The sequence below is a fragment of the Paralichthys olivaceus genome, chromosome 21 (assembly GCF_024713975.1).
Source record: "Paralichthys olivaceus isolate ysfri-2021 chromosome 21, ASM2471397v2, whole genome shotgun sequence".
Taxonomy (NCBI): Eukaryota; Metazoa; Chordata; class Actinopteri; order Pleuronectiformes; family Paralichthyidae; genus Paralichthys; species Paralichthys olivaceus.
In genome coordinates, this window is record NC_091113.1 from 8,763,610 (window position 1) to 8,787,923 (window position 24,314).

General features: G+C 40.6%; 2 protein-coding genes across 2 annotated transcripts in view; one reads left to right on the plus strand and one right to left on the minus strand.

Moving 5' to 3' along the window:
• Positions 1 to 6,191, plus strand: part of LOC109626950 (proteasome activator complex subunit 4B-like) — a 35,341-nt gene extending 29,150 nt beyond the window's left edge. Inside the window, exons 44-47 of the mRNA XM_020083219.2 lie at positions 1,412 to 1,567; positions 2,507 to 2,645; positions 2,970 to 3,103; positions 5,325 to 6,191. Coding sequence (XP_019938778.2) covers positions 1,412 to 1,567; positions 2,507 to 2,645; positions 2,970 to 3,103; positions 5,325 to 5,459 — 564 coding nt within the window. The 3' untranslated portion in view covers positions 5,460 to 6,191. The remainder of the gene's footprint in view (positions 1 to 1,411; positions 1,568 to 2,506; positions 2,646 to 2,969; positions 3,104 to 5,324) is intronic.
• A 2,391-nt stretch (positions 6,192 to 8,582) lies between these two features.
• On the minus strand, positions 8,583 to 10,759 carry chac2 (ChaC, cation transport regulator homolog 2 (E. coli)). The gene is made up of 3 exons (XM_020082943.2): positions 10,322 to 10,759; positions 9,860 to 9,895; positions 8,583 to 9,484 (listed from the first exon to the last, which is right to left on the minus strand). Exons 1-3 carry the CDS (start codon positions 10,454 to 10,456, stop codon positions 9,113 to 9,115), a joined length of 543 nt encoding a protein of 180 aa, XP_019938502.1. The 5' UTR covers positions 10,457 to 10,759; the 3' UTR covers positions 8,583 to 9,112.
• Positions 10,760 to 24,314: the final 13,555 nt, after the last annotated feature.

A 24,314-nucleotide genomic window follows, 5' to 3' on the forward strand; every position in this document is an offset into this window, starting at 1 on the left:
AGGTTGACATTAGAGGAGATTCTTTATTTCTTCCTGTGAGCTAAATCATCCTTTTCTTCATATTCAGTCTGCAGATGTGAAAAGTTGTGTGTTGTGTTGTCATTTAACTCACAGCAAGAAATGAAGCATGCGCTGTTTTCATATTGTCGAACTAATCCTTTTTATCTTGTAGGAAGAAGAGCCCGCGTGTTGCTCTATATAAAGGTTGACATTTTGGGAAATATGCTTGCACTACTTCTTTCTGTGATGTGAAATAAAAATATCAACAGAACTCACATCTGCATGCTGAATGTGAAGCTACTGCTAAGACACAGATCATTTAGCTAAGCATGTAGACTGGAAACCGAGGGAACAGCCTTTTTTTTAAAATTGTGTTAATGCATGTTCTTCTAATGCTTCTGTCGCCTCCAGTAACTTTCTGATGACTGTTCGTTTAGCCGGCACTGAGCCAAAGGATTTTTCGTGAGAAGCCATCAATCCGCCTCATTAATGTATGCACTGAGTTGCCAGATTAATTTGATGCTTCTGAGAAATCCCATCTTCTGTGAAGTCATTGCCATCTGTGTGATAGACCACCTGGGATCTCCGTGCAGCTAAGCTAATACGGCTCTTAATTCTTTTTTCTTTATGTGTGAGACCATTTTCAACGCACTTAACTAATATCCGTCTACACCTGTGCATGTTCCCGAGACTATGCACCGTGACGGATCAGGGATGAAGTCAGTGATGAGGTCTGGATCTACATAGCCCCTTCCATCACTGCAGTCTCTTGTCTATTAAATATGCAGCAGCATGACCCTAGAGGCACAGCTCCGTTGATGGTACTGTCGGTCAAGTCGGTCCAGACTGAGATATCACAACAGCTGTGAGAGGTTGTGCAGACACTCATGGTCCGCAAAGGATGACGCTTATTTCTATTTGGATTTGCAACATATTTCAGATACTCGTAAAGATCACTCCCCTAAACAGAACTCAGACATTAAAAAATGTAGAGAAACGCCCTGTCTGAAAGAAAAGAAAAAGAAAAGTTAAACAAAGGTTCCTGGATCCGCCCCCTGATCTGGATCTGCACCAAAAATGTAACAGGGTCTTTCATGACCCATATTGAATCAGTCAACCAAGTCTAGCAATAACATGTCCAGTAGTTTTAGCGCAGTGCTGCTAACAAACAAATAAACGCAGAATTAAAAAAACATACTTGGTCGAAGGTAATTATCGTCTACTGACAAGATAATAACTTGGACACACAATGTATGAATCCTGTGTATACAACATAACACCATATGTCCACTATAGATTATTTTGTTTGTGTCAGGATACACAGAAACATGTTTTGGGGCTTCAGGGATTCTGTGCAAACCTCAACCCATCTTTGTCTCCTTCTTTATCTCACTCCCTATTCTCTCTGTAGATGGCAGGCAGCAGGTCGTGGCACGCTCGCTTCTCAGTGCTGACCTACCTCCAGATCATGGTTTTCTACAACTTGTTTACCCTGCTCAGCGTGCCTGCTGAGGTGCTCCGCATCCAAAAGCTGGTGATGCAGCTGTTGCTGGACGAGCAGCTCGAGGTAGCGCACGCACAAGAGGCAGCAAACACCCCCCCCCCCCTCTGTGAGGTGTAATTGTCACCAGGATTATAAATGGCCACTTATTGTCCTCCAGCCTCTCCTCACTAAATCTTAATCTTTCTCCTCGATTCAGTGTTATTGCTTAAAACTAACCCTCTGCCTTCACTGCTCGGCTCATAATTTATTTCCCTGTTTTTTGTGCATTTCTCTTCTTCTGTGGTTACAGGGTTAGTGCGCAGCCACTGCTTTGTAGCTGGTTGTAATTTAACCAATCTAAAAATCATATATATATATATATACTTTATATTATATCAATAAAATCTACATAATATAAATTGGCAAAGCATATATGTGATTGTCAATCTTGGCCAACTAAGGCAATGTGTATGTGTGCCTTTAAAGCCCTCTTTATCCGGCCTCCTCCCATTGATTTGTATGCACAGATGAAAATCAATAAGCACTATATGTTGGAATAAAAAGCTCTAAATGACGAAGATTTGCTTAATATTTAGTAATATTAGGTAAACTGTGTAAGTGAACAGCTGGCGAATGCGTTGTCTGTGTATCTTTGTCTGTTTTGATGCGTCAGCCGTCACTCAGAGCTTATTCATAATTTATGCAGAGTGATGCAGGAAGGCAGCGATGTTCTGCAAGTGAATTTTACCTCAGCTCAACCCAGCATCCATCCACCCCTCCTCCACCGCCTCCTCTGCCTCCTCCTCGTCTGCTCATCTCTGTCCCATGTACCTCACTTCTCCCCCAATCTCCTTGCACTCACCTCTTTTAATAAATTGTGTATGCGTTTCTTGCCCTAAAACTGCCTCTCGCTTTCCACCACATCCTTTATTTGTCAGCTCTGATCTTCACAGGTCTCTTTTTTTTCCTGAAAATTCAGTCTCTTTCTCGCTGTCCCTCCCTCACCCCTCCTCCTCCCCGTAGGTGAGGGACATGGCAGCCACCACCCTCAGTGGTTTACTGCAGTGCCAGTTCTTCCCTCTGGACCTCAGTCTGCAGACACAGCTCCAGACGCTGAGTCAGACTCGCCTCCCCAAGGCCAGAGGAGAGCTGGCCTCCACAGGTACACACACACGCACACACACACACGCACACACACACACACACACACACACACACACGCACACACACACACACACACACACACACACACACACACACACACACACACACACACACACACACACACACACACACACACACACACACACAATTGGAGAGTTCAAATTGGCCTAATCATTTCAAGGTTCACAATTCCCCTGGGATAAGAAAGGGTAATAGGGCAAGTATTACTGTGATTGCCTCGCTGTTTGATTGTGACAGGCACATAAATGTGTTTGTGTGTGTGTGTGTGCGTGCGTGCGTGCGTGTGTGTGTGCGTGCGCAGACTTGGTGCGGCGCCATGCTGGAGTGCTCGGCCTCAGTGCGTGCATCCTTTCGAGCCCCTACGACGTCCCAGACTGGATGCCTCAGGTCCTGATGGACCTGAGCGACCATCTCAACGACCCGCAGCCTATAGAGGTACACACACACACACACACACACACACTTGTACACACACGTGCACAGACACACACAGACACACACACACACACACTTGTACACACACACACATTAGTACACACACACGTGCACAGACACACACACTCACTCTTATACAAACATCTCGCTCAACACAGTGTGAGCTGAAAGAATATAATTTCATTGTCCAACTGAGGAGAAAATTGTGCCTTTGGCTTTACTTGAGGCATGAAGAAGACATACAATGTAATCTGTAGTGCAGAGTTTGAATAATACATTACTGTGGTGGTGGAGCCAATGATGATGATAATTCAGTGCTTCTCCTGTTGCAAAGTCAAAGAGATGATAAAAAAAATATACTTGAATCTAGTTGAATAAATATATTTGCAAGTAAATGACTTATGCTCCATTACAAAGGCTCCTGCAAAGGATAGTTCTTTAAATACTATACTACCAGAATAATAAATGATACTCACTAATCTTCTCTGAATCAGTTTGCATTGTTAAGCTGGAGTTACCTTGTCCCTCCTCTCTCCCAGTCTGATTTAATTGTTATGTTTGAAGGCCATAATGTAAAATGAATGTCCTCCATGTTTAAGTCATGATAACATCCTCAGTTGTGGTGATCATCAGTTTAACTCCCTGTTTTCGTGTCCTCGTTGAACCACACTAACTTTACACTCCAAACTTGTTCCACTCTAAATAATTCCTTTAAATAGTTACATCTGGCATTTTAACATCAATAAGTTATTATAACCTCATTAGTTTTTAATTAATGCAAACAAATGACACCATTGCTGGGGAGACTGTTGGATTCTTTGCTGCTATTACATCATGTGTCTCCAGAGCGGCGAGTGGCGGCGTATTTGTTTTTGCACTTTAAAACAGGAACCATTTACTTTGCAAGTCATTCTAAGAATAGATAGTGGCTGTTACCAAGAGCTGTTATTTGCTCTTAACTTTATTCTACTTTTTTTTGCTCCTCAAAACAAATGAAGCGATAAAAACTATCAACGCCGTCCTTATTGCACGAGTTTTACTGCAGAGTTTAATGGAAATGCCCTAATTGTGATAAACAAACAAGTTGCTTATAAATGTACATTTTCTCCCCAAGATGCAATATTAGAATATTTTCATGAGAAAAACAGCTTGAGTGAATCTTGTTTTCTATTTGTGTTGTTTTAACTCTATTCAATCATTTTTTAATTCAAGTTAGAAGAAAGACCAGTTCATATCTTATCAAAACCATCATTTATGATAAAAATACATATTAAATATGTTATATCCTGCTTGACCATCAGTTGTTGTTTACAAGTTGAAGGATTTACTTTAACATTCAAGGATTGATTCATGACTCAACAAAAACACGTTTGTTGCTCTTTAATTTTGATCCGTTGAAGTTTTCTGACTTTGTGACCAAAACCAGGAAAAGAGGCAAAATGGATTATTAAATTAGTTTTCACTCTGATTTATTCAGCATTAAATCGTAACTGTTTTTGTCAGTGATTTATTAGTTTTGTTTGGCACAGAGAAAGTCAGAAAAACTGTTTGTGAAAATCATTCGGTTTATTTTAATTTGGGATCTATTATTTAAAACTAGTCAGTGAAGCTATGCATTAGTTAGTGGTTTAATCAGATTATTGGATTGTTACTACTGATGCATTCATGAGCGAGTAAGATTTTAATATTTCAGCTGGTTTATTGACTGTTTTCTACTTTAATCAAAAACCAAACACAACAAATAATGATGAAGGTCAGTGTGCCGCAGCGCGTCAATGCTTTTTTTAATCTTTGCCATGTATTAACCACACTGAGAAAAGCTTAAAGCTCATTTTTCAACATCAGGAATGTTTTGGTTTATTCCCATTTTTTGTGTATCACACCTTCAGTAAACAGCGCCTTAAATCAGATGCACTTATTTTTGCCTTTTCACAACAAATGTAAAAAGGAGTTTAAATAAATAATACGTTTATCTCGTTGAGTAAAATCTTGATATGAAATGACTTGAATGAAGTATCTAAAATTACACTTCGCTACAGTGCTTGAGTGATGTAGTTATTTAAATTGCACCACTGTTTTTTCATCGTATCATTCAAACGTGTTGCATTCTGGATGTGCCTTTCATGACTTCATGGTGTCTTGGACTCCTGTGCGAGCTGGCCACGGTTATACAGTGAGTCATTACGTCATTCTAAGCGATGACCATGTTGTCTGCCTCCAGATGACGGTGAAGAAGACGCTGTCAGAGTTCAGGCGCACGCATCACGACAACTGGCAGGAGCATCGACAGTGCTTCACTGACGATCAGCTGCTGGTGCTCACAGACCTGCTGGTGTCACCCTGTTACTACGCATGAGGCGGCCGGCTGCCTCGCCACTTCCTCCACAGACTGACCGACCAGTGCTGTAGGGAAGTAATTACACCTTTCAACACTGTTGGGAACTCCTGCAGTCCTCAGTGCAGCCTGTTAGGATAATGTATGATAATCTTGCAGCGGCTGAGAGCCCCTGCCTAAGAAACATCACGTGTCACTGTTGGCCTTTAGTAAACCCAGCAGGAAAAAATGGATCCAAACATTGACTTTATTTGGTGTTTACTTTATCTCACCAAGCAGCTCAACAGCCCCAAAGGTGGCCACTTTACTTTAGCTATAACCACCATATTTAGGTGTATTTTATTATTCTATGATAGAATATATTCTTCATGTTATCGTATCTCTGATAACAGCATTTCACATTACTGTTCCTACTTCCAAGTCTTTTTTAAATCATACACTAAACGATCATCTAAGTATGTAGAGTAAATCTATAAAAATGTATTTTAAAATATTAAAAACTATAATGGTGTTAATGCACTGATCTCATTTAATAATATAAGACTTAATTTAAATATAAACTATGTAATTGATATGAATGTATGCAACATATATAAGCATAAAAACAACTATAATAACTATTTAAATATATAATGTGCTATAATATCATTTTACCAAAGAAATACAACCCACTGTGTTTTATTATACAGTAGCTCAACACTGAGAATTGACTGTTGTTTCCAGTTGAATAAATGAACTGCATCATTTGTAAAGTGACGTGTGTTTCATTCGAGAGGAAGAACGAGTGTGGCGTGTTGGCCGGGGTCGACCGATCATGTGAAACATCTGCCGTTTATCTGCGTACTTTCATGTCACAAACAGTTGCTGATTGTTTTCTGCACACAGAGAGAGGAAGATGTTTCTCTCCGACGTGATAAATTCAGGATTAAACAGACGGAGGTTAGAATGGCGAGCGATGACATTTACACAGAGCTGCAGAGTAAAGTTCATTTTATCCTTTGTAACTTCTACTGTTCGGCAACAGTTCTGATAATAGGTCAATAATTTAAGTCATTGCCAAAACAGCATTTAGCTTCTAGGGAGTAGTAGCGGATTTTCTTAGTCTTAAAAAAGCTCTACTTGTAATAAGTGCTCAGTGACTTTTACTATTACAGTTATTACTACACTACACTATTAATTCTGAATATCTGTGTATTCAGTATTAAAGTTTAGCATTACTCCAAACTGAATATCTTTGGATTCTTCTACTGTTGGTTGGACAAAAAAAAAAGAAAAATGAAAGGATGTCATCTGTGACTTTAGAAAACGGTGATAAGCAACTGTGATGCTTATCAGCGTTTCAGCTTCCTCTTTGTCTCAGACGTACGCGATACAAAGCCTTCTTCTCTTGTCCTGGAGCAGCACACACTCTCGCTGACCTTGTTCTGCACACGCCTTTGTCGCACGTCATGCAGACAATTCATGAACACAATGCACAATGTGTGATTGCAGTGATGACAAGAGGCCAATCTTCACCATCACAGCAGCACAACATTTAAAACAAGGACAACTGCTATTGTTGTGGATAATAGACGTTCAGCCACGGATTGGCCCACATCTTTTCATATCACTGTTTCTGACAATAATACATGAGACGATGGTTATAATACGAGAAAAATATAATTATAATAATTTGAAGAAAAACATATATAATGACAATAATATGTAGAATTAACCAGAAAAATTACATTAAGTGCTTAATAACTGTAACATACACTGTTTATAATACTACATAATACTTTTAAAATAACATTTTTAAGTACATATACAGCAACAGTAAGAATAATAGTTCATATTATGCTATCATATAATATTACCAAAGCAATACAAGCCATTGTGTTGTATTGTACTGCATCATTTGTAAAGTTACGTGTTTCATTTGAGAGGATGAACGAGTGTGGCATGTTATATGTTCGCTGTGGGTAACTGATAAAAAATACCTGAGGTTCATCCATGTCCACATGACAACTGTAACTGAGAGAGAGTTGTTTCTTTCTGTAGTGATGGTTTTTAGTTTTGTGCCAAACATTTGCTGCTCCAGACAATAAACACTGGTGACTGTGTGAGTGAGTGAGTGAGTGAGTGAGTGAGGAACGGGATCACAGATAGACCTGTCACCGTATTTCATTCTGCATGTTGATTTCTCTCTCTGACGCAGTGCTGTTGACTTTGATATGTTCACTGTGCCGAGACGCTGATGTGTTCACTGTGCTGAGACGTGCACTGGCAGAATGAGAAGTAGCTGATAGCTGATGCTGCAACACCGATAGGTACAGATACTGAGACAAGGTAAGTACAGTCTGGAATAAACAAGGTGCACTTGGGCACTTGATGTGATTAAAGCGCTATTTTTACAGCCGGTCTCTTCGAACGACTCTTTTTAGTTCCTGTTTTATTTTGAAGTAGCCTGTCTTTTGTGTGTATGGTTGTTTTACTTCCTGTCCCCTCCAGTATTTTTTCCTTCCATCGGCCACATGTCAATTTAAATATCATCACAGGTCAACATTTGTAGGTTTCCATTTAAGTCCTGAACTGTCACGTTTATGTTAATGACACCTTCCCTGAAGTTTGCTTTCCACGAGGAAGAGAGATTATAAACAAAAACTGGATTGTCCCGTTTATGTTAATTATGACCTCCAGCCTGCAGCTAACGTCGCCATCATCAAAGCCATTTGACTTTTCTTGTTAGATGCTCTCAAAACTACATTTAAGTGACAAACTATTATAAAGTGAAATGATCTTCACCCAAAGTTGGCAGCAGTTGTGTTTTTCTCTGCAGTTTTCCTCTTGAGATCTTCTTGCTGGTTTGACTACATGACTCAGTTGGACAGGGAGAAAAAAAGCTGCGGTGACGTACATGTGTGACAAATCAACTGATGGAGTTGCCCCCACACAGCCCTGGTGAAGCGATTAGCTTTAAAACACTCATGTGTATTGTTTTTTTCACAGTGGCTCTCTGGTGTTATAGACAAATAATCAACAACTGAGGGAAAAGGGTTTTTTAAATCTTTAAATGCACCTATTGGGAATTATGTGACAGCAATGCAGACACACTTCACGTGATTATACTTTAAAATGCATAAAACCAGAACAAAAGTATCTGAATTCAGTTTTCGGAATATTTATTATTTATTCCATTAAAACATTCCTGCTTTGTGTTGTTGAATATTGAACATTGAGTAAACAGACACGTTTATACGAAGCATATTTGTGATCAATCAACAATCAAATGCTTTGTTTTGACATTTGTCGAACTTTGAAACTACTGTCAACAAACATTAATACATTTTTTGCGTAGAGTGTGGAGAGCGTGTAACTCAGAGTTAGTGTAGAGTTTTTAATGCATGTAATAATAATAATAATAACTTGGGTTTGTATAGCGCCTTTCAGGGTACCCAAGGCGCTTTACAGAGAGAAAATACAATAATAATGTGACATTTCTTTGCAGTGTGACATTGAAAGGAATAAGAACAAGACTTTGTCAACATGTTTTCTGAACCCCACAAACATCCTGATTGGCCCCAAGTGCATCATAAACCCTGAGTTTATTTGCTAAATCCATCTTTAAATTCACAACTGAGCAGGACATGTTTTTAATCTAATTATTAATCTAAATTAACCTGCGTGAGTGTGTGTTACTTCCCGTTTTGTATTCTCTCTCTCACTAGGGTTTCCAGAGAAAACAGGTGCTCATCTGAATCCTCAGGCAGAATTGTCCTCACAGCGTTGGCAAGCTTAAAAAGGTACTCAGAGTTTTGCCCGCTCGGACCCGTGGAGCTGACGATCTGGTTGGCTATAACCTCCAGAGGGGCGGGGCCGAGGTAATCGGGATTGTCCTGAGAGCCGATGTAGAGCAGCGTCTGGTTGGGAGGGGGAGTGAGGGGTGGACGGGGGTGAAAGGTCACTGTGATGACCTGGTAGCCACCTTTTTCTCGGTAGTCGAGGTAGCGCTTCACTTCTTCCTCTTGGCCCGTCGGCAGCTTGTAGGCGACGCCCCACACACAACCCTGAGGGGAGAAAAGAGTAAAGAATGAAAACCGGTTTAACATCGGAAAAAAGTGATGACTGTTCGATTGATAGAATTTGTATTCAATAATGATAATAACTGAACTCAACCGAACAGATAACGGTGTACATGGTAAAAACCAATGGGCATTTAAAGTTTCTCAGCAGTAAGAAAGACATGGAAAGACTCTGTAGACCTCATTTCAGTCTACACGGCCCAGGAAGACCACCTCCTTTGTGGGCTGGGTAGTGCGTGTCCGATGAAGGGGGTGGCCTTAATAATCGGGACATGACGAGGACTTCAACAAGTAACGTCTGCTTAATTAATGAACAACTGATAATTGAAGCTCTATAACAATGGTACTATTAAGGTTTACCTCAGGGTCCTCCACCAGTGTTACGACGCGGCCAGGCTGTAAAACACAAACACATATTAATACTGAAGCAAAATTTAATTAAAATAATTAATAAATGTAGAAAAAACAAGTGACAAAGAAAAGAGGAAAACTTTATAACTGTTAATAGACAATGGGGGTGACAGGAGGGAATAACACAAGATGTGTACTGTAATGTTTAACCTATATAAATCCTCACAATAGTAATAACATCACAATATTACTCAAATATTCGAATGGTGCTGACACTGACACTTTTAATTCAAATTCTGTTCATTGATTATACTCCCTTAATATTTACACACTCAACGACCTTTGAGTCATTTCTTGTGTTATTCAGTACCGGTCGGTGGTACGTACAGTAAATGTGTAACTGAGCTCTTTCGTACATGTTCGAGTCCCAAATTCACAACGTCCACAGATCAACGAGGTGAGTTCGCTTACCTTTCCCGGTACTCCCCGGTGGTCGGTGCTTCCCTGCCAGAACCGGCGGCTGAAGCCTCGAATGAAGCCGATCTTCTTCTCTTCATAGGGGAAGTCCACCTTCCAGATCAGGGAGCCGTAACCGAACACCCACATGACGGGACCTGGAGCCGGAGACGACCCGGTAGAGGATAGCCGGAGGCGGGTAGGAGGGCGGGAGGAGACGTCTTCAGCCCGGAGGTGAGTTCACTTCACACCGCGGGTCACAGCATCTCCGCCGGGGACGTGTTTAACATGTAACGAGAGCAGGTGATCACTGGATGAATGTGTGACCGCTTCAACATGGTGCTAACATGATGCTAACATGATGCTAACGGAGCTATTATACGTTTACAACATACAACACTGTCAAGACACGTGCACTGCGTCAGCACTTCCGCTCCATGACTTTCAGAATATACTCTACTTCCGGACAAATAAGTACATTTTAACTAGGAGGGTTGTTCTCCAAAATAAAACTTGTAAAAATGTTACTTCTTTACAGCACATTGTATTTGTAGCAACAATGAAATATGATTTAAAAAACTATAATATGATAATAATAATGTAAAAAATACATTATTAATAACAGTAAAACATGATGCCAATAATGATGTTAACAATAATGACAATAGGGGAAATTATGAAGCTAAAAATGATAATTATAACAATAATAAAATGCTTTTTTGCCACAGTAATATAACGATGATATTAATAATAATAATATTGTTAGTAACAACAACACTGTTAATAATAACAGTAAAACATGATGCCAATTATCATATTTACAATATTAACCATAAGGAAAATTATGGTCCTCATAATACACCACATCACATTTTATAATGATGATGATGATGGTAATAACACAGTATTATCATAATAATAACACATATATCACTATGGTTGGTTTTATTGTCTTTTATACTTTTAGGTTTTAACATTTTTGTTTTAGTTTGCAGCAGACCTTGAAATCCTTATAAACCCACAGACATGTATGAAGAATATTTTGCCAAAATATCTTTTACCTCTGATGTTTCTATGTAAAGCAGAAACGCTTTGACTGCTCTCTCCAGCCTCTTGAAGTTCCATTCACTAGAAGCCTCATTTAGGTCTCAGAAATGGTTTAATTCTCATTCTAATGAGCTAAATGATGTCTTAATTAAACTAAGCCCCTATATCTTCCTGAAGGCCACCTTTGAAATGCAGCCATTAATTGACTTTCAATGAACGTCTAATTGTGTGTTTTTGTTTGTCGGAATGAACTGGGACAGATAACAGAGGGAATATGGGTTTTCCATCTTGACACCAGGGGGTGCTGAGTTTCTGTTTCCCCTGCAGTACATCATTGTGTCTCTCCCTCCCAAATAACGAGCTCTTCATTAATGCAACGTGAGCACTGATACGGATCCAAATCAAGTGGACGACATCAGCCAACTACTCATTCCTCTGCCTCTGAGAGAAGCCAAGAAACATTTTCATGTAATTTAACCAACCTCAAGTGTGAAGAGGCAGATCTGTGGTTAACATCCACAGCTTGACTGAGGGACACATCTGCCATAAAGGCGCCATCATTAAAACACATCCAAACCTCACCTGCTGTGGTGGAGTCGTCACTGGCCATCTGCAGAGTATCACGTCTTAGGTGTGAAGTAAAAATAAAAATAGAAAAACATTCACTTTCAATGCTCTTGAAATCATAGGCCACCAACGTAAAAACATGTCCTTACTTATTTACCCTCTTGTGCTTTGCTTAAATTACTGTTACAACACTTCCTGTAATTTAAAGCAGGTTGTTAGGGTTATTTAAAGCAGCAGTTTCAACTACTTTATGTTCCCTATGGTGAAAATAATGAGCTATTTATATCAAGTATAACCTTCTAGAGTGGCTCAGAGAAGCACTTACTGATGTGGACAACAAATCTTTCCCCAAATACCCTAAATCTATTATAATTGTTATTTCATTCATATGTGAACAAACACCACAAAACGTTGTACAAGCTGTACCACAGGCTTATATTTTTGTGCAGTATTTGTCCCCGACTGGTACACATTACCCTAGCAATACTTTATTGTGTTGCTTTCTGACATATAGTTCATTATAGAGACGAACAGCATAGAAATGTAATGAAAATGTAAACTGCCTGTTTGTTTTTTTCGATGAGTGATATGTTTTATTTGCTCTGCTCTGAGGAAAACGTGCAGGATGTTTGCGTCTATGTGTATTTGTTAACTCTTGTCTGGAAGGTGGGAGACAAACATCTTACAGTAAATATGAAGAAAACTCCAGGGGGTTGAATGTGAATAGAATTTCGAGGCAAACGTTCTGTTCTTCTATCTGCATTTGTACAAAGTAGTGCAGTGCTCCTTCTAAACCTGCCTGTTCTCTTGTGTTAATGCTCCGGAGCTACTTCAGAATCATTCCTTGTCATTAGTGAGAACTTCTCAAACAGTTCCACAATATACTGTCACTTTGTTATAGTTTGTGTGTTGAACGTTGTGTACAGAGCTTTTTATCAACAGTCAATGGTGCAGAGTGAAGTTTAAAAAACATTGTGTTCATTCTATCTGGTTTATCTGCAGTGAAGATCAATGTTTTTATAAAATTAAACTGAATTTCCTCCATTACAGTTCACACATATTATATATAAGTATGAAAGATTGACTTAATGTTGTTTTTTATTTCATACATGTTGGCTATTTCAGAGGTGTGTAAAGCAATCGATACAATCTTTAGACCTGGGTTCATGACGGAGTTCATGACTGTGTAAGAAATACAAATAATCAGATGCTATAATATATACAGCATTATATATATATAAATAATTGATCATAAAGTCATGAAAAAATTTCATACATTAGTTAAATCTACTGTAATTCACCGTTTATTGTTGATGTAATCAAAAGAGTTGCTCTACTAACACATCATTAATGCTGTTATGCACAGGTGGCTCTGCTCTCGTGTCTGTCTCCATCTGTTTTTCTCTATACGTGTTCCATTAGATTCACTTTATTCTCTCAGGCCCTCTTCCTCCCTGACAAGCACATCCTTTCATTTTCGCTCTCTTTTCCCTGCGCTCCACCTCTTTTTATGTTCCTTCTCCAACTCCAGAGCCGTTCCTAAACCTTATTTTTCTCCTCCTGCAGAGCTCTTCTGTTTATTCATTAGGGAGGTGACCAAGATAGAGCTTTACTCCACCACTTTCCTCTATAGTTTGTTTCATTTTTCCATTTGTACCTGCTCCCTTTCATTTATGAAAGTCCCAACAGCATCTCATTTGGTGTCTCTTCCACCGATTTCACACATCAAACCTTGTTTAAGGTTTGTGGTTTCACTTTGTACTGTTAATTATAAAATACAGATCATGTTCTGTTACATAAACACAAGAGTGTAATGTAGTTGCATTGCAAGATTTGGTATTTTGTTTTAACTGTATTTTCAAAGAACGTTTTACTGATCCACTCAGTCAGCTTGAGAGCTGACAACATTAAGTTAAGTTCTTTATTCAATTTCTAAAAACAACCAGTCCTATGTCTATTTTGTTGCCTCATGTAGATTATCTAAAATGTACAAATCCAGAGAAATCTATAATTTACTCCAAGTAATAAGATGTTTCACTTTTTTCACACATGTTGTCATATTCGCTTTACCTGTGGCTTTTTTTTAATCTCTGCAATAACTTCCGGGGCAAACAACGTACGATAAATGGAAAACACGGTGCTAACCAGTTGGCTAGTTTTTCCTTCCACTGTTTATATTGGTCACTCATAATGGGTCTTGATAATTCACAGCCATGTTTGCTGGGTAACGTAAATAAAACTTTAATACATTACCTCATTCTGAGTCATGTCAGGAAGATTTTCAATGGGCAATGGTGGTGAAGACAACAAATCCCAGGATCCCACATTGCTTCACAACTTTATCAAACTATTGTCTAGTTATGGTTTTAATTGCAAGACCTGTGGTGGCAGAATATATATATTTTATGTTTAAGATTGATTCAAAATCAGGTAATCCATCCTCTGCTACCTTGATCTTTTTTAAGCAAGTCCCCTTACTTAGTGATACCAAATTGCTGCAGTGTCCCTTTAAGTTGAGTGACACAGTGTCATATTTGTTCTCGCTGCTCTGAGTGGATTTTCTTGATAATATCAAATATGTTGGAGATTTTTCAAATAGTTAGTGCCAGGACCTTATTCTCTATAAGTCAGTTACATGGTGCTTCACTGAATGGAGCCTTCAACACCCAGGATTTTCTTTCAGACTGAAGTGTATGTGAGAGGTTATGTTGAACTCGGGCCAACTTCAGTCAATTCAGTCCTTGTTATTGCTCGGAGTGAGCGACACCCTGCTGCTGCTTCTCTTTCAGCCCATCCTTACAAACATGTTGACATCATCTCTACCTCCCTCACCTCTCTGCCTCCCTCTGGTCGAGCTTTGAAAAGAGATTTCTTCAGATGGTGGAACTTGTTTTTTTCTCCCACCATCCACCTGCATCATCTGACTAACCTCCAATATGTAGTTGTTCTCTTGCAGGGACTGAGGTCCACAAAACCCATCTAAAGGTCTCCTCCGTATTGACTCGTTCCTGCAGCAGTGGTTTCACACACACACGGGCAAAAACAGCTCTTGAACCTCTGACTCAATCTCAGCCACGGTGAGGAATTGTCCAGCTGAGCCATAAAGGTCCACCATGTGTAGAGAGCAGAGCAGAGTGGGCCATTTTGGGCTCAGACTGCTTGATCCTGAACTGCTCATATGACTCTGGAGATTTCTCCCAGGAGACTCACACACAGGCTTTGTGAAAGCTGCCACATATATCACCACTGTTGCTCTGGCCCAGAAATGTGATTGTATTCTGGTGTAAAATAAAAAAACTCAGAATGATAATAATGCAGGGCTGTAAGATAAAAAAGAACATTATTAGCAGGTCAGTATTATCTGTTTTGACCAAGTTTAAACACTGAGACTGCAAAACTAAATGTCCCAGCAGCACAAGCACTGAAAAATTAGAATAATAGGATGAGTGGGGAATCATGTTCACTTTGCCATGACTGATATTCTTCCTCGGTCTTCAAACATTGTTGGTGTAATAATAGAAATTATGATCAAAGTTCCATAGATGATTAACGCTGTGTTCGCTTTTTTCTTATCAGCTACAGAAGCCAAACATTTTTTAGCAATGGGATGATAGGAGCTTCTGTTAAAACACATTTTCACAATTTGATTATTTCTGAAAAAAACCCAAACATAATTTGTGAGAGGTCTTTTAACTGTGACATTTAAACGGATGTATGGAGAAAAAATAAGTTTTAATACACAAATTTTATTTCTGATAATTTTAATTTGTTTTATACTACATGATAAGAGGAACCACATGCTGCTTTTAATAATTGGCTAATATCAAACAATAAGAATGCCAATTTATTTTTCAAGTTTTATGAATTAAATGTCTAAATTGTTTTTTTTCACTGTCAAATCATCCAAAATATATTTTCTTTCTTCCTCCATAAGATGAGTCGGTAAATATACACAGATGCATGTTCCTGCACTTGTAACCAACATCACTGAGGGGATTTAAGATATTTCCCCCATAAATAAGGCTTAAGTCCAGTCACAGCAATGGAATCAAATACACTAAAGCCTCCTCAAGCTTATCCAAAGTGTATAACTGTATCAGCATGTTTGAGTGAGAACCATGAAGTATTAGAGGCGACTGATCAGAAGGGACCCCCTTTAAGTTTCCTGGCTGCAGGATTGCCCAATTTAAAATAGTCATGTCATGGAAGTTGGGATCAGCTGACTATGTGACAGACTCTGCAGTACAAATTGCACAGGGACTTGTGGGACATATGAAATGGAAGAATGTAAATCTTATTTTTAATGAAACAGCAGAGGTTATGATCCAGCTCTGAGTGAAACAACAACAGAATGAAAACAATATATATATATGACTGGACTTAAAGGGATAGTTCACAAAAAAATGAATATAAAAAAACATTACATGCCTCCATTCAAATTTCATTGGAAGCCATTCAGTAGTTGTTGAAACATTTAACTTAAAGCGACGATTGTCACCTTCATGGTGGCACTGGAGGAAAAGTTGGGGAACCCTCCGAGTTGTAAGGTTCGTCCACATTAAGTAAATGTAATAGTTGTCGATATAATTTAGTCTGGACTAAAGTGGTGGACCGACCAACATTGCTATCTGAGAACTCACCCTGAAAAGGCTGCATCACTGGTAACTATTCAGGCAGAACTTTGGTAAGAAGTTAAAGTCTAAGTATTGTACAGTCAGAGCTTCTGGATGGAAGATGGCATTCGCTTGGGTCTTAGGTTTAAGGGCAGAGATGAGTCAGAGCCAGAGTTGGTGGAAAGCTGGCATGGAGTCAAAATGGGATCAGGGCCAAAGTGGAGTCATGGCCATATCAGCACAAAGTCGGTGCTGGTGCCAATCTGGCTGAAGAGCCGCTGAAGAGATTGAACGGAGATTGAGCGGATGCCAGAGACAAATTTGAGCAAAGCTGGAGCTGAAGCCTACTCTGGAGATGAGTAGGAGTCGAAGTCGGAGAAACGGAGAGAGCAAGAGCCTGGCTTTCCACTTAGGAAGCAGGAGCTGATGACGAGGAGGACGATGAGTGGAGTCTGAGTTGCGTCAGAGTGGAACCAACCAGATAATTGCTGGAGAAGAGCCAGCAAAAAGCTGCCGGAGTCTGTACTGAAGTCAGATAGAGAAGTGTAGTGGGGGAGGAGAACTGAGATGAGGAGGTGTTAGAGAGTGGGGATTCATTAAAATGTTCTTTCTCTTTCCATTGTATTCCTTTTATCATCCTAAAGCTTCAGTGGGATTGGTTGATGTTATAGCTGAGCAAATATCGCCTCTCCCGCCCCTGCAAAGCATTTACGTGGAATCTACAGTGGCCAACAGGTAACATTAAGACACGAAAGGCCTTCTATAGAGTCAGTGTTTGTTTTTTATTCTGGGATGCTGTCGGAGCATGTTGGACTTTATGTACATATAATGAAAACACAACAATTCCTAGTGTCTGTCGGTGAAATCTTAATTCTGGACATTATATTCCATTTCTGCCAAGAGACCGCCCTGAATCTTATCTGGAGCTTTACCAGTGTGTTGGATCTAGAAGCAGAGAGGAGTGTGACGCTGATGAACAAGAATTGTGCTGTCAGTGAATATGCTGAGCTTGGCAGGTGAAGAGGACTGATTTGATATGATGAAAGCGAGTGTGTCTCTGTGGATGGAGACAGAACATTTTGCTCCGGACACTTGACAGAGGAGTTGAAAAAAATAACATTTACTTCTCTTGCTGTACCAACTATTTCAGATCAAATCTGTGATTCATCTCTTTTATATGTGACTGTTTACCTGAGATCATCTGAATCAAATGAGTCATTGGGGCAGTTTGTGGCCCATAGGAGCATCCTGATAGCCTCTTGAAGGTTCACATCACATTACATCTTACAGAATCTATTTTCCAACTTGATCTCACTGAGCTGAACATCTTTAAGCGCTTCACAGATACTCACACACCATATTTGCTTCTGACTTCAGTTAATTTCATATCGAGAAAGTCTTTTTATCCTTAGATTTTGTCTTGTAGTCTTTTTACTAATGCACCTCAAGGCCCATGGCTGAATGACTCATTTTTCTTTCTCTGTCTCAGCCTTGTGAAGAGCCTCATTCTCACTCCTCCCTGTTTGTATTCAAACTGTAGATTTAGTATGTTTTGCATGTGCACAGCATGAGGCTGCAGGAGCCAAATGATTGTCTGCTGCATGACAAGCTGCACTGTGTGTTCAGTTTAATAAAGATGAATAATCTTACATTACTGGAGAAAAAATGTAAATTTGTGAAAACATTCAATCGATTAATATTAAAAATCCTAAATTTTGCAGATCCATTATTATTTATAGTGTTCTGTTGTTGCAGGGATCTTTACAGATACAAGTCTTTGCGTGTAAACCTCAACCGCAGCCATGTTTATCGTTCCCATCTGTGAGATCGAAGCAGTTTATGATAAAGTGCTCACAGAAAGTCCAGAGAGGAATTATTATGTCATTAATAATTTTTTGTCTACTCCTTTTTCTCAATTAGGTAACACTTCTACATGTTGTTCTAAAGGGCACAGATAAACAACATATTTAGTTGCGTGCTTTACAGGACTCGTGATAGCAAGGGGAAAAGTAGTGAGCATCTGACTACCGTAGAGCACACACATCATCAAACACAAAAGGAAAACATTGATGAAATGCCAAAAGGAAGTGAAGTCAGTTGTTTGTGGTGTTTTCTTTGTATCATTTCCATACATTTCATATAATGGTTGTTTGTTCTGTTGGTGGAAAACATACATGTTGTATCTTATATATGAATTTTATATTTGACTTTTAAGATTAATAATCAGCGACTGCTCAGATGAAACAGGCTCATTTTATTCTTCCCTGATGGAGTGACTGAATATCATTTCAGTGGTTTTGAATGTCGATTATATGCTCTACTCTTTGTTGATTACAGAATTTCACATCACTTACAAAGGGCCATTGATTAAAGGGCCATCCTGCGAAAACAAGATGTTTGCTGCATGAGACACAGCAGCGCGTTAGGAAAAGAAAGATTATTTGCTAGGGATGAGAAGATCAAAAATATTTTATGTTTGCATGTCAAATTTTGAGCTACTGCCAGGAGCTGATTAGTTCGCTTAAAGTCTAGAAGAGGGGAGCTGCTCAGCCGACTAGCCTCTATAAAGCTCATTAACTGATGCATAGTTTGTTTAATCTATACAAAAACCATAGTGTAAAACCAGCAATGGGAAATAATACCTCGCCCCTCATAAAATGGATTGTATTTATTGATAGCTTCTGTTTACATCATTCACTCACACCACAGCCGGGCTTCAGTTTCTTGCCCGAGTACACTTTGGCATGCAAGAGATTGAACCACCAACTGTTTGAGTAGTGGTCGACCACCTCTACCTCCTGAGCCACCGCTGCCCCACAACTGTTCATCACCCTATGTGTTTGTACAGATAAAACAATATGTCAGTTAGTTAGCTTATGAAGTTCCTGTATATGGATTGTTCTACTTTTGGACAGAGGGGGGCTAGCTGTTTCCCTCTGTTAGCAATCTTTATGCTTAGCTAAGCTCAGCTGCTGACTGTGGCACCTTAATTCTATTTCGGATTGTAAAGTTACCTTTAAATATCTATTCCCTGTGATCATGTTTTCTCATCTTAAAATAAATTGCCTGTGTTTTCAGTAATTATGTCACTGTTCCATGATTTCTATGATTTCTTTTAGATAGATAGATAGTGTCTATTCTAAGGTTGTAACTTTTGTCTTTGATTATTTCTATCCTTCCGTCTTGGCAAAAAAGCAAATAAGCATATTTCTTCGACGAAAATCTTTATCTTTTGAAACTAGAAAATGGTGGTAAGTCCTTGGCAGGGTTCCTTGATGTAAAACCTTCAAGACTGTAGGATGAATGAACGCATCACTTAACCTGGCAACACAGATGTGATTTCCCACTCTTAGTATTAGTACTCATATTGACATTTGCATTATCGTTAAATGAAAAGTCGTCCATTTCACAACACAGCCTTGGACCTGACATATAGACTCTGCCTCCCTCTCTTTCACCATCTCCTCTTCTTGTTTCATTTTATTGTGATAGTGTGTGTAATAAGCGCTGAAGTGGAGGCGCAAATGGAATGGAACCAGTTTGTGGCTCGTGATGATGAGGTGGCCTGTGGCCATGACTGTGGGATGGGTCAGATTGGAAATCTAGCCGGGGCCACCCTGGAAGGTAATTGTTTTCCATGGAAGGCAAAGGGTTAGAGGGAAAACTAGAGGAAGGAACAGGGAAGAAGGATGGAGACGGCGGAAGGAGGGTATAAGTAGGTAAGCAACATAAAGAACCATTCTCTCCTCCTCCACCACCTCCTCTTCTGTCATTTGTATCACTCTGTCCCTCCTCCCTCTCTCCTCCCATTCCTCATCCTTATCAGATAAGTAAGGACGCCTTCATTCTAAAGGTGCTACTAGATATCACCGATAACAATGTGTGTGTTCATATCTGTGCCCATACATGTGTGTGTGTGTGCACGTGTGTGCACGCTCATGACAGTTATGTGAGCTTGTCATCATGCTCCTCTAGATCAATGGAGCACAGTTGCCTAGCAACCTGCTGATCAGGAGGAAGGGGGCGGGGGAGAGAGAAAAGAGAGAGAGCGGTTTGAGATTAGAAAAGAGAGAGATGGAGAGGTCTGGAGAGGGAAGAGGAAAGAGAAGTGGGTGAGAGCAACAGTAAAGAATGCTGTGGTTGGATCACAGGAAATAAAGCTTGAGACACTAGAGCTTAGCATGTCAAATCTGTCTTTGTGTGTTGGCTGAGGAGGTGGTAGGTGGAACGTGGCGTGTGAATGCATGAATGCATACAGGTATGTGTGCGAGCGTGTGCACACAGTAGTTTGGAACTGATGAGTTGGTGTTGATACTATCGCGCTGAAATAGAACATCAAAGCAGTAGCATGGTGAGGCCAGCAGCACACTCTCACTCATTTAGCTGCTGATTTAATTATCTTTATCTTAAAGGGGAACAAAGTGGTTAAACGCACTGCATCGGGACGGAGCGGCAGTGGAGATAAACAGCAGGGGAACGAGCGGGAGGAGGAGGGGAGAGGGAAAAAAATGGAGAGACAACTTGGAGGGAGATGAATTTGGACAGGAGGAAATGAGGAGAGGGGAGACGGGTGTAAAGAAGGAGAGGTGGGAGGGGGGTGGGGAGAGCAAGGACGAGGGGAATAAAAAGAGAGAAGGATGAAAAGATGAGTCTGATGATCAGGTGGTGGTTGGCCTCATGAGAGATGCACACATATGCTCCAGATCGTCTATGATATTTACACAGTCCCCCTCTCCCCTGCCAGTGAGGAGGGGGGGGTGAACGGAGGATGGGGTGTCATTACAAATGAAAAAAAAAAAAGGGATGGGGGGGTAGCTGTACATCCCAGAGGTATACTCTGTTACTGAGTTAGAATAACATGTGGAGGCAGAGTGGCTGTTAAACTTTATGGAGGATTGAAAATGGACAATTAGCATCTCAACGATTTCACTGTCACCTGGAACATTCTCGCCCGTTGTCATAGTAACCCTACTCTCCCCGTTCACACTTCCTAATTCGTGCTACCCCTCTCCGCTCCTACTTGCACCTGCCTGCAAACACACACACACACACAAATGGGCCACTTCATGTGTATCATGAATGCAAACTATATATTTTGTGTGGCTCCTCATCCGGGGCTGTTTTCTATTATGGGAAATCTTAATGGTCCAACATTATAGAAAAGATTGTGCTTCTAACTTTGGGGAAACACTTTACAGTCATATTTCAACTTCATTGCACACTTCATAGTTCTGACCCCATCCAGCCACTTGTAAGCCAGGCCCTGGACAACATCTCCTTTCATCCTCGCTGTGACTGAATCGGAGTAAATCCAGTCAGCCAGGTTTCACAATCTGGGAAAGGAAAGCACTCCCAGAAGAGTGGGGGCCGTCATAACAGCTGATTGGTCCTGCAACTAGAGGTTCAACAACTGGCTTTTCACAGCAAACATTCTTAGATTGCATCAATCACATCAATGACAACTACATTCTGTTGAGGTGTCTCAAAAAGCAATAATTGTCTGGGTTCTTTCTGTATGCTGTCTATATACATTTAGACACATATTTTTGTCATGGAATCCTGTTGTGCTTTACTCATGATTTGTGGGTGTGTACTATACAGCATTGAACTGCGTGTGTGGTGAGCTATGCTTGTGCGTCCACTTTATTTGATGGCTTCCTCTGCTCTGTGAGGTGCATGTAGCTTCAGGCAGTATGGCACTGGAGTGTTCTCCATGTGTGCCGTGCAGCCGTCATGACATTTCTGACGCCACAAGGTAAAAGGTCATGGGTGGAAGGTAAAAGACGACGATCTGTTCCTTATTACCGATTTCCCTGTTCATTGTCAGCGCTGAAAGTCTGTTCCACTGCACGAAATGGCTCCGACCCTTGACCCCTAACTGTAGGACATGGAGTGCCTCGGGCTGAGAGTGGCTGCATTGCCATGGCAACCAATAGGAGCTCATAGGTCAAGATTTATGGTCACTTGGATGCACACAGCCACACACGATGCTGTGCGCACACACAGGCAGTTCTGCAAGGGCTAATGAACAATAGATCTTGGAGTTTTTTCTGCTATTCGTCACCACACACACACACACACACACACACACACACACACACACACACACACACACACACACACACACACACCTCTCCTCCTTTCATTCAATCTCTTCAACCACTAGAGTTCACAGACACACCAACATGCACCCACACTCACATCAGACAGGCTTTGTTTGGACCTTGTCGGTCACTCTTCATCTGCTAGTCAGATGATCAATGCTAATGCCTGCTGAGAGTTCCAGTGACATACAGATCCATACTCAGATGGACTGTGTATTTGGTCCTGTTTGTTGCATGTGGGTGCATCTGTGCACGTGTGTGGGCGTCCATGTGTGCAGGTTTGGGCACACGAGCTAATGTTGTTTGTGTTTAGAAATTGCAATCCTTTTGATGAGGACAGGTCAGCGCTATTGTTATAAATGAGCAAAAGATTGCAGGGAGGTGACCTCTCCTACCTCACACACAGCGACACACACACACGCACACACATATACACATATGCACACGGGGCTGTTTGCACTATTGGCAAGTAGAATTAGTAAATGTATGAGCTACACAGAAACTCATTACAACACGATTAGAGACAAACCTCCCATTTAATCTCATTTAGAAAAGGGTGGTTGCCTGTCAAACACACTCTCACACACACACTAACTCATTTATGCACATGCACAAAGGCACACATATTTGTTCTTGCAGAAAGACCCCCCTCTCTGTGTGAATGATGGGAAGTGTGACTCATGAAATGATACCCTTATAATCATGCGCTCTCACCACTGTGTAAGTACAGTGTTTTAAACGACACAGGAAGTCTCCTTCATGTATATAATCCTCGTTAAAAAGCTGAGATTTCAACGTGACACTTCAGCTCCTCCCTTCCTCGCCTCCCTCTGCGCTGTTTGTCACCGTTCACAGCACAAACTAGGTAAACCTCACCGTCTCAAGCTCGGCTCCGAAGACTGGAGCACAAACTGACTGCAGGCACAAAATATGGGCACACACACACACACTGGATGCTGACAGATGAGTTTTTATTTTTGGCTGTATATTCTCTCTGCTGGCAGTTCAGACACATATTACCCGTGCACAAACACTCCTGCACACACGCACCAACACACACACACACACGCACATATAAAGAAATATGCTATATGTATACACACTCAGACACACACATATACAGTGACCTTCTCTCTGCTGAGTAGGCAAAGAGTCAGGGGTCAGTGCCTGCTGTCAGCCTGTCAGAGAGAGGAAGGGAGTGGGGAAGTGAGAAGAGGCAGAGGAGGAGCAAATGTGGTTGGAGGAATGTACAGAATGGAGCTCCTCCGCCTCATCTTTCAATAAGGACTAATGCAATCAGAGGCGGCCCATATCTGTCACGGTTAATGTCGGCTGATAGAGTTGCAGCAGTTTTAAAATGCTCATGGTGTAATGCATTTCCCTGTGCCTCTTACAGACTGATGATGCATCACATCAGGCCTTGATGGCTATTGTAGAAAATGATAACCTGGTCTGCAGCATGAGGTTTCATCAAGCCCCAGTATGTCCAACAACTCCGTTTTTATCTTTACCGTTCACAAGGACGTTTCCTGAACTTTGTGGCTTGATGGTGTGGTGGTTAGTGCTGTCCAGTTTGGCCGGGGTCTTTTCGTGTGAGTTTGCATGTTCTCTCCGTACTTGTGTGAGATTTTTGCAGGGACTCTGGCTTCCTCCCACAGTTCAAAAACTGATTGGGGT

Coding starts and splice junctions, on each gene's coding strand:
- chac2 (XM_020082943.2), bottom strand. CDS start 10,456: ATGTGGGTGTTCGGTTACGGCTCCCTGATCTGGAAGGTGGACTTCCCC. Junction 9,896..10,321: donor ACCGGGGAGTACCGGGAAAG/GTAAGCGAACTC, acceptor TGTGTTTTACAG/CCTGGCCGCGTCGTAACACT. Junction 9,485..9,859: donor CACTGGTGGAGGACCCTGAG/GTAAACCTTAAT, acceptor TTCTCCCCTCAG/GGTTGTGTGTGGGGCGTCGC.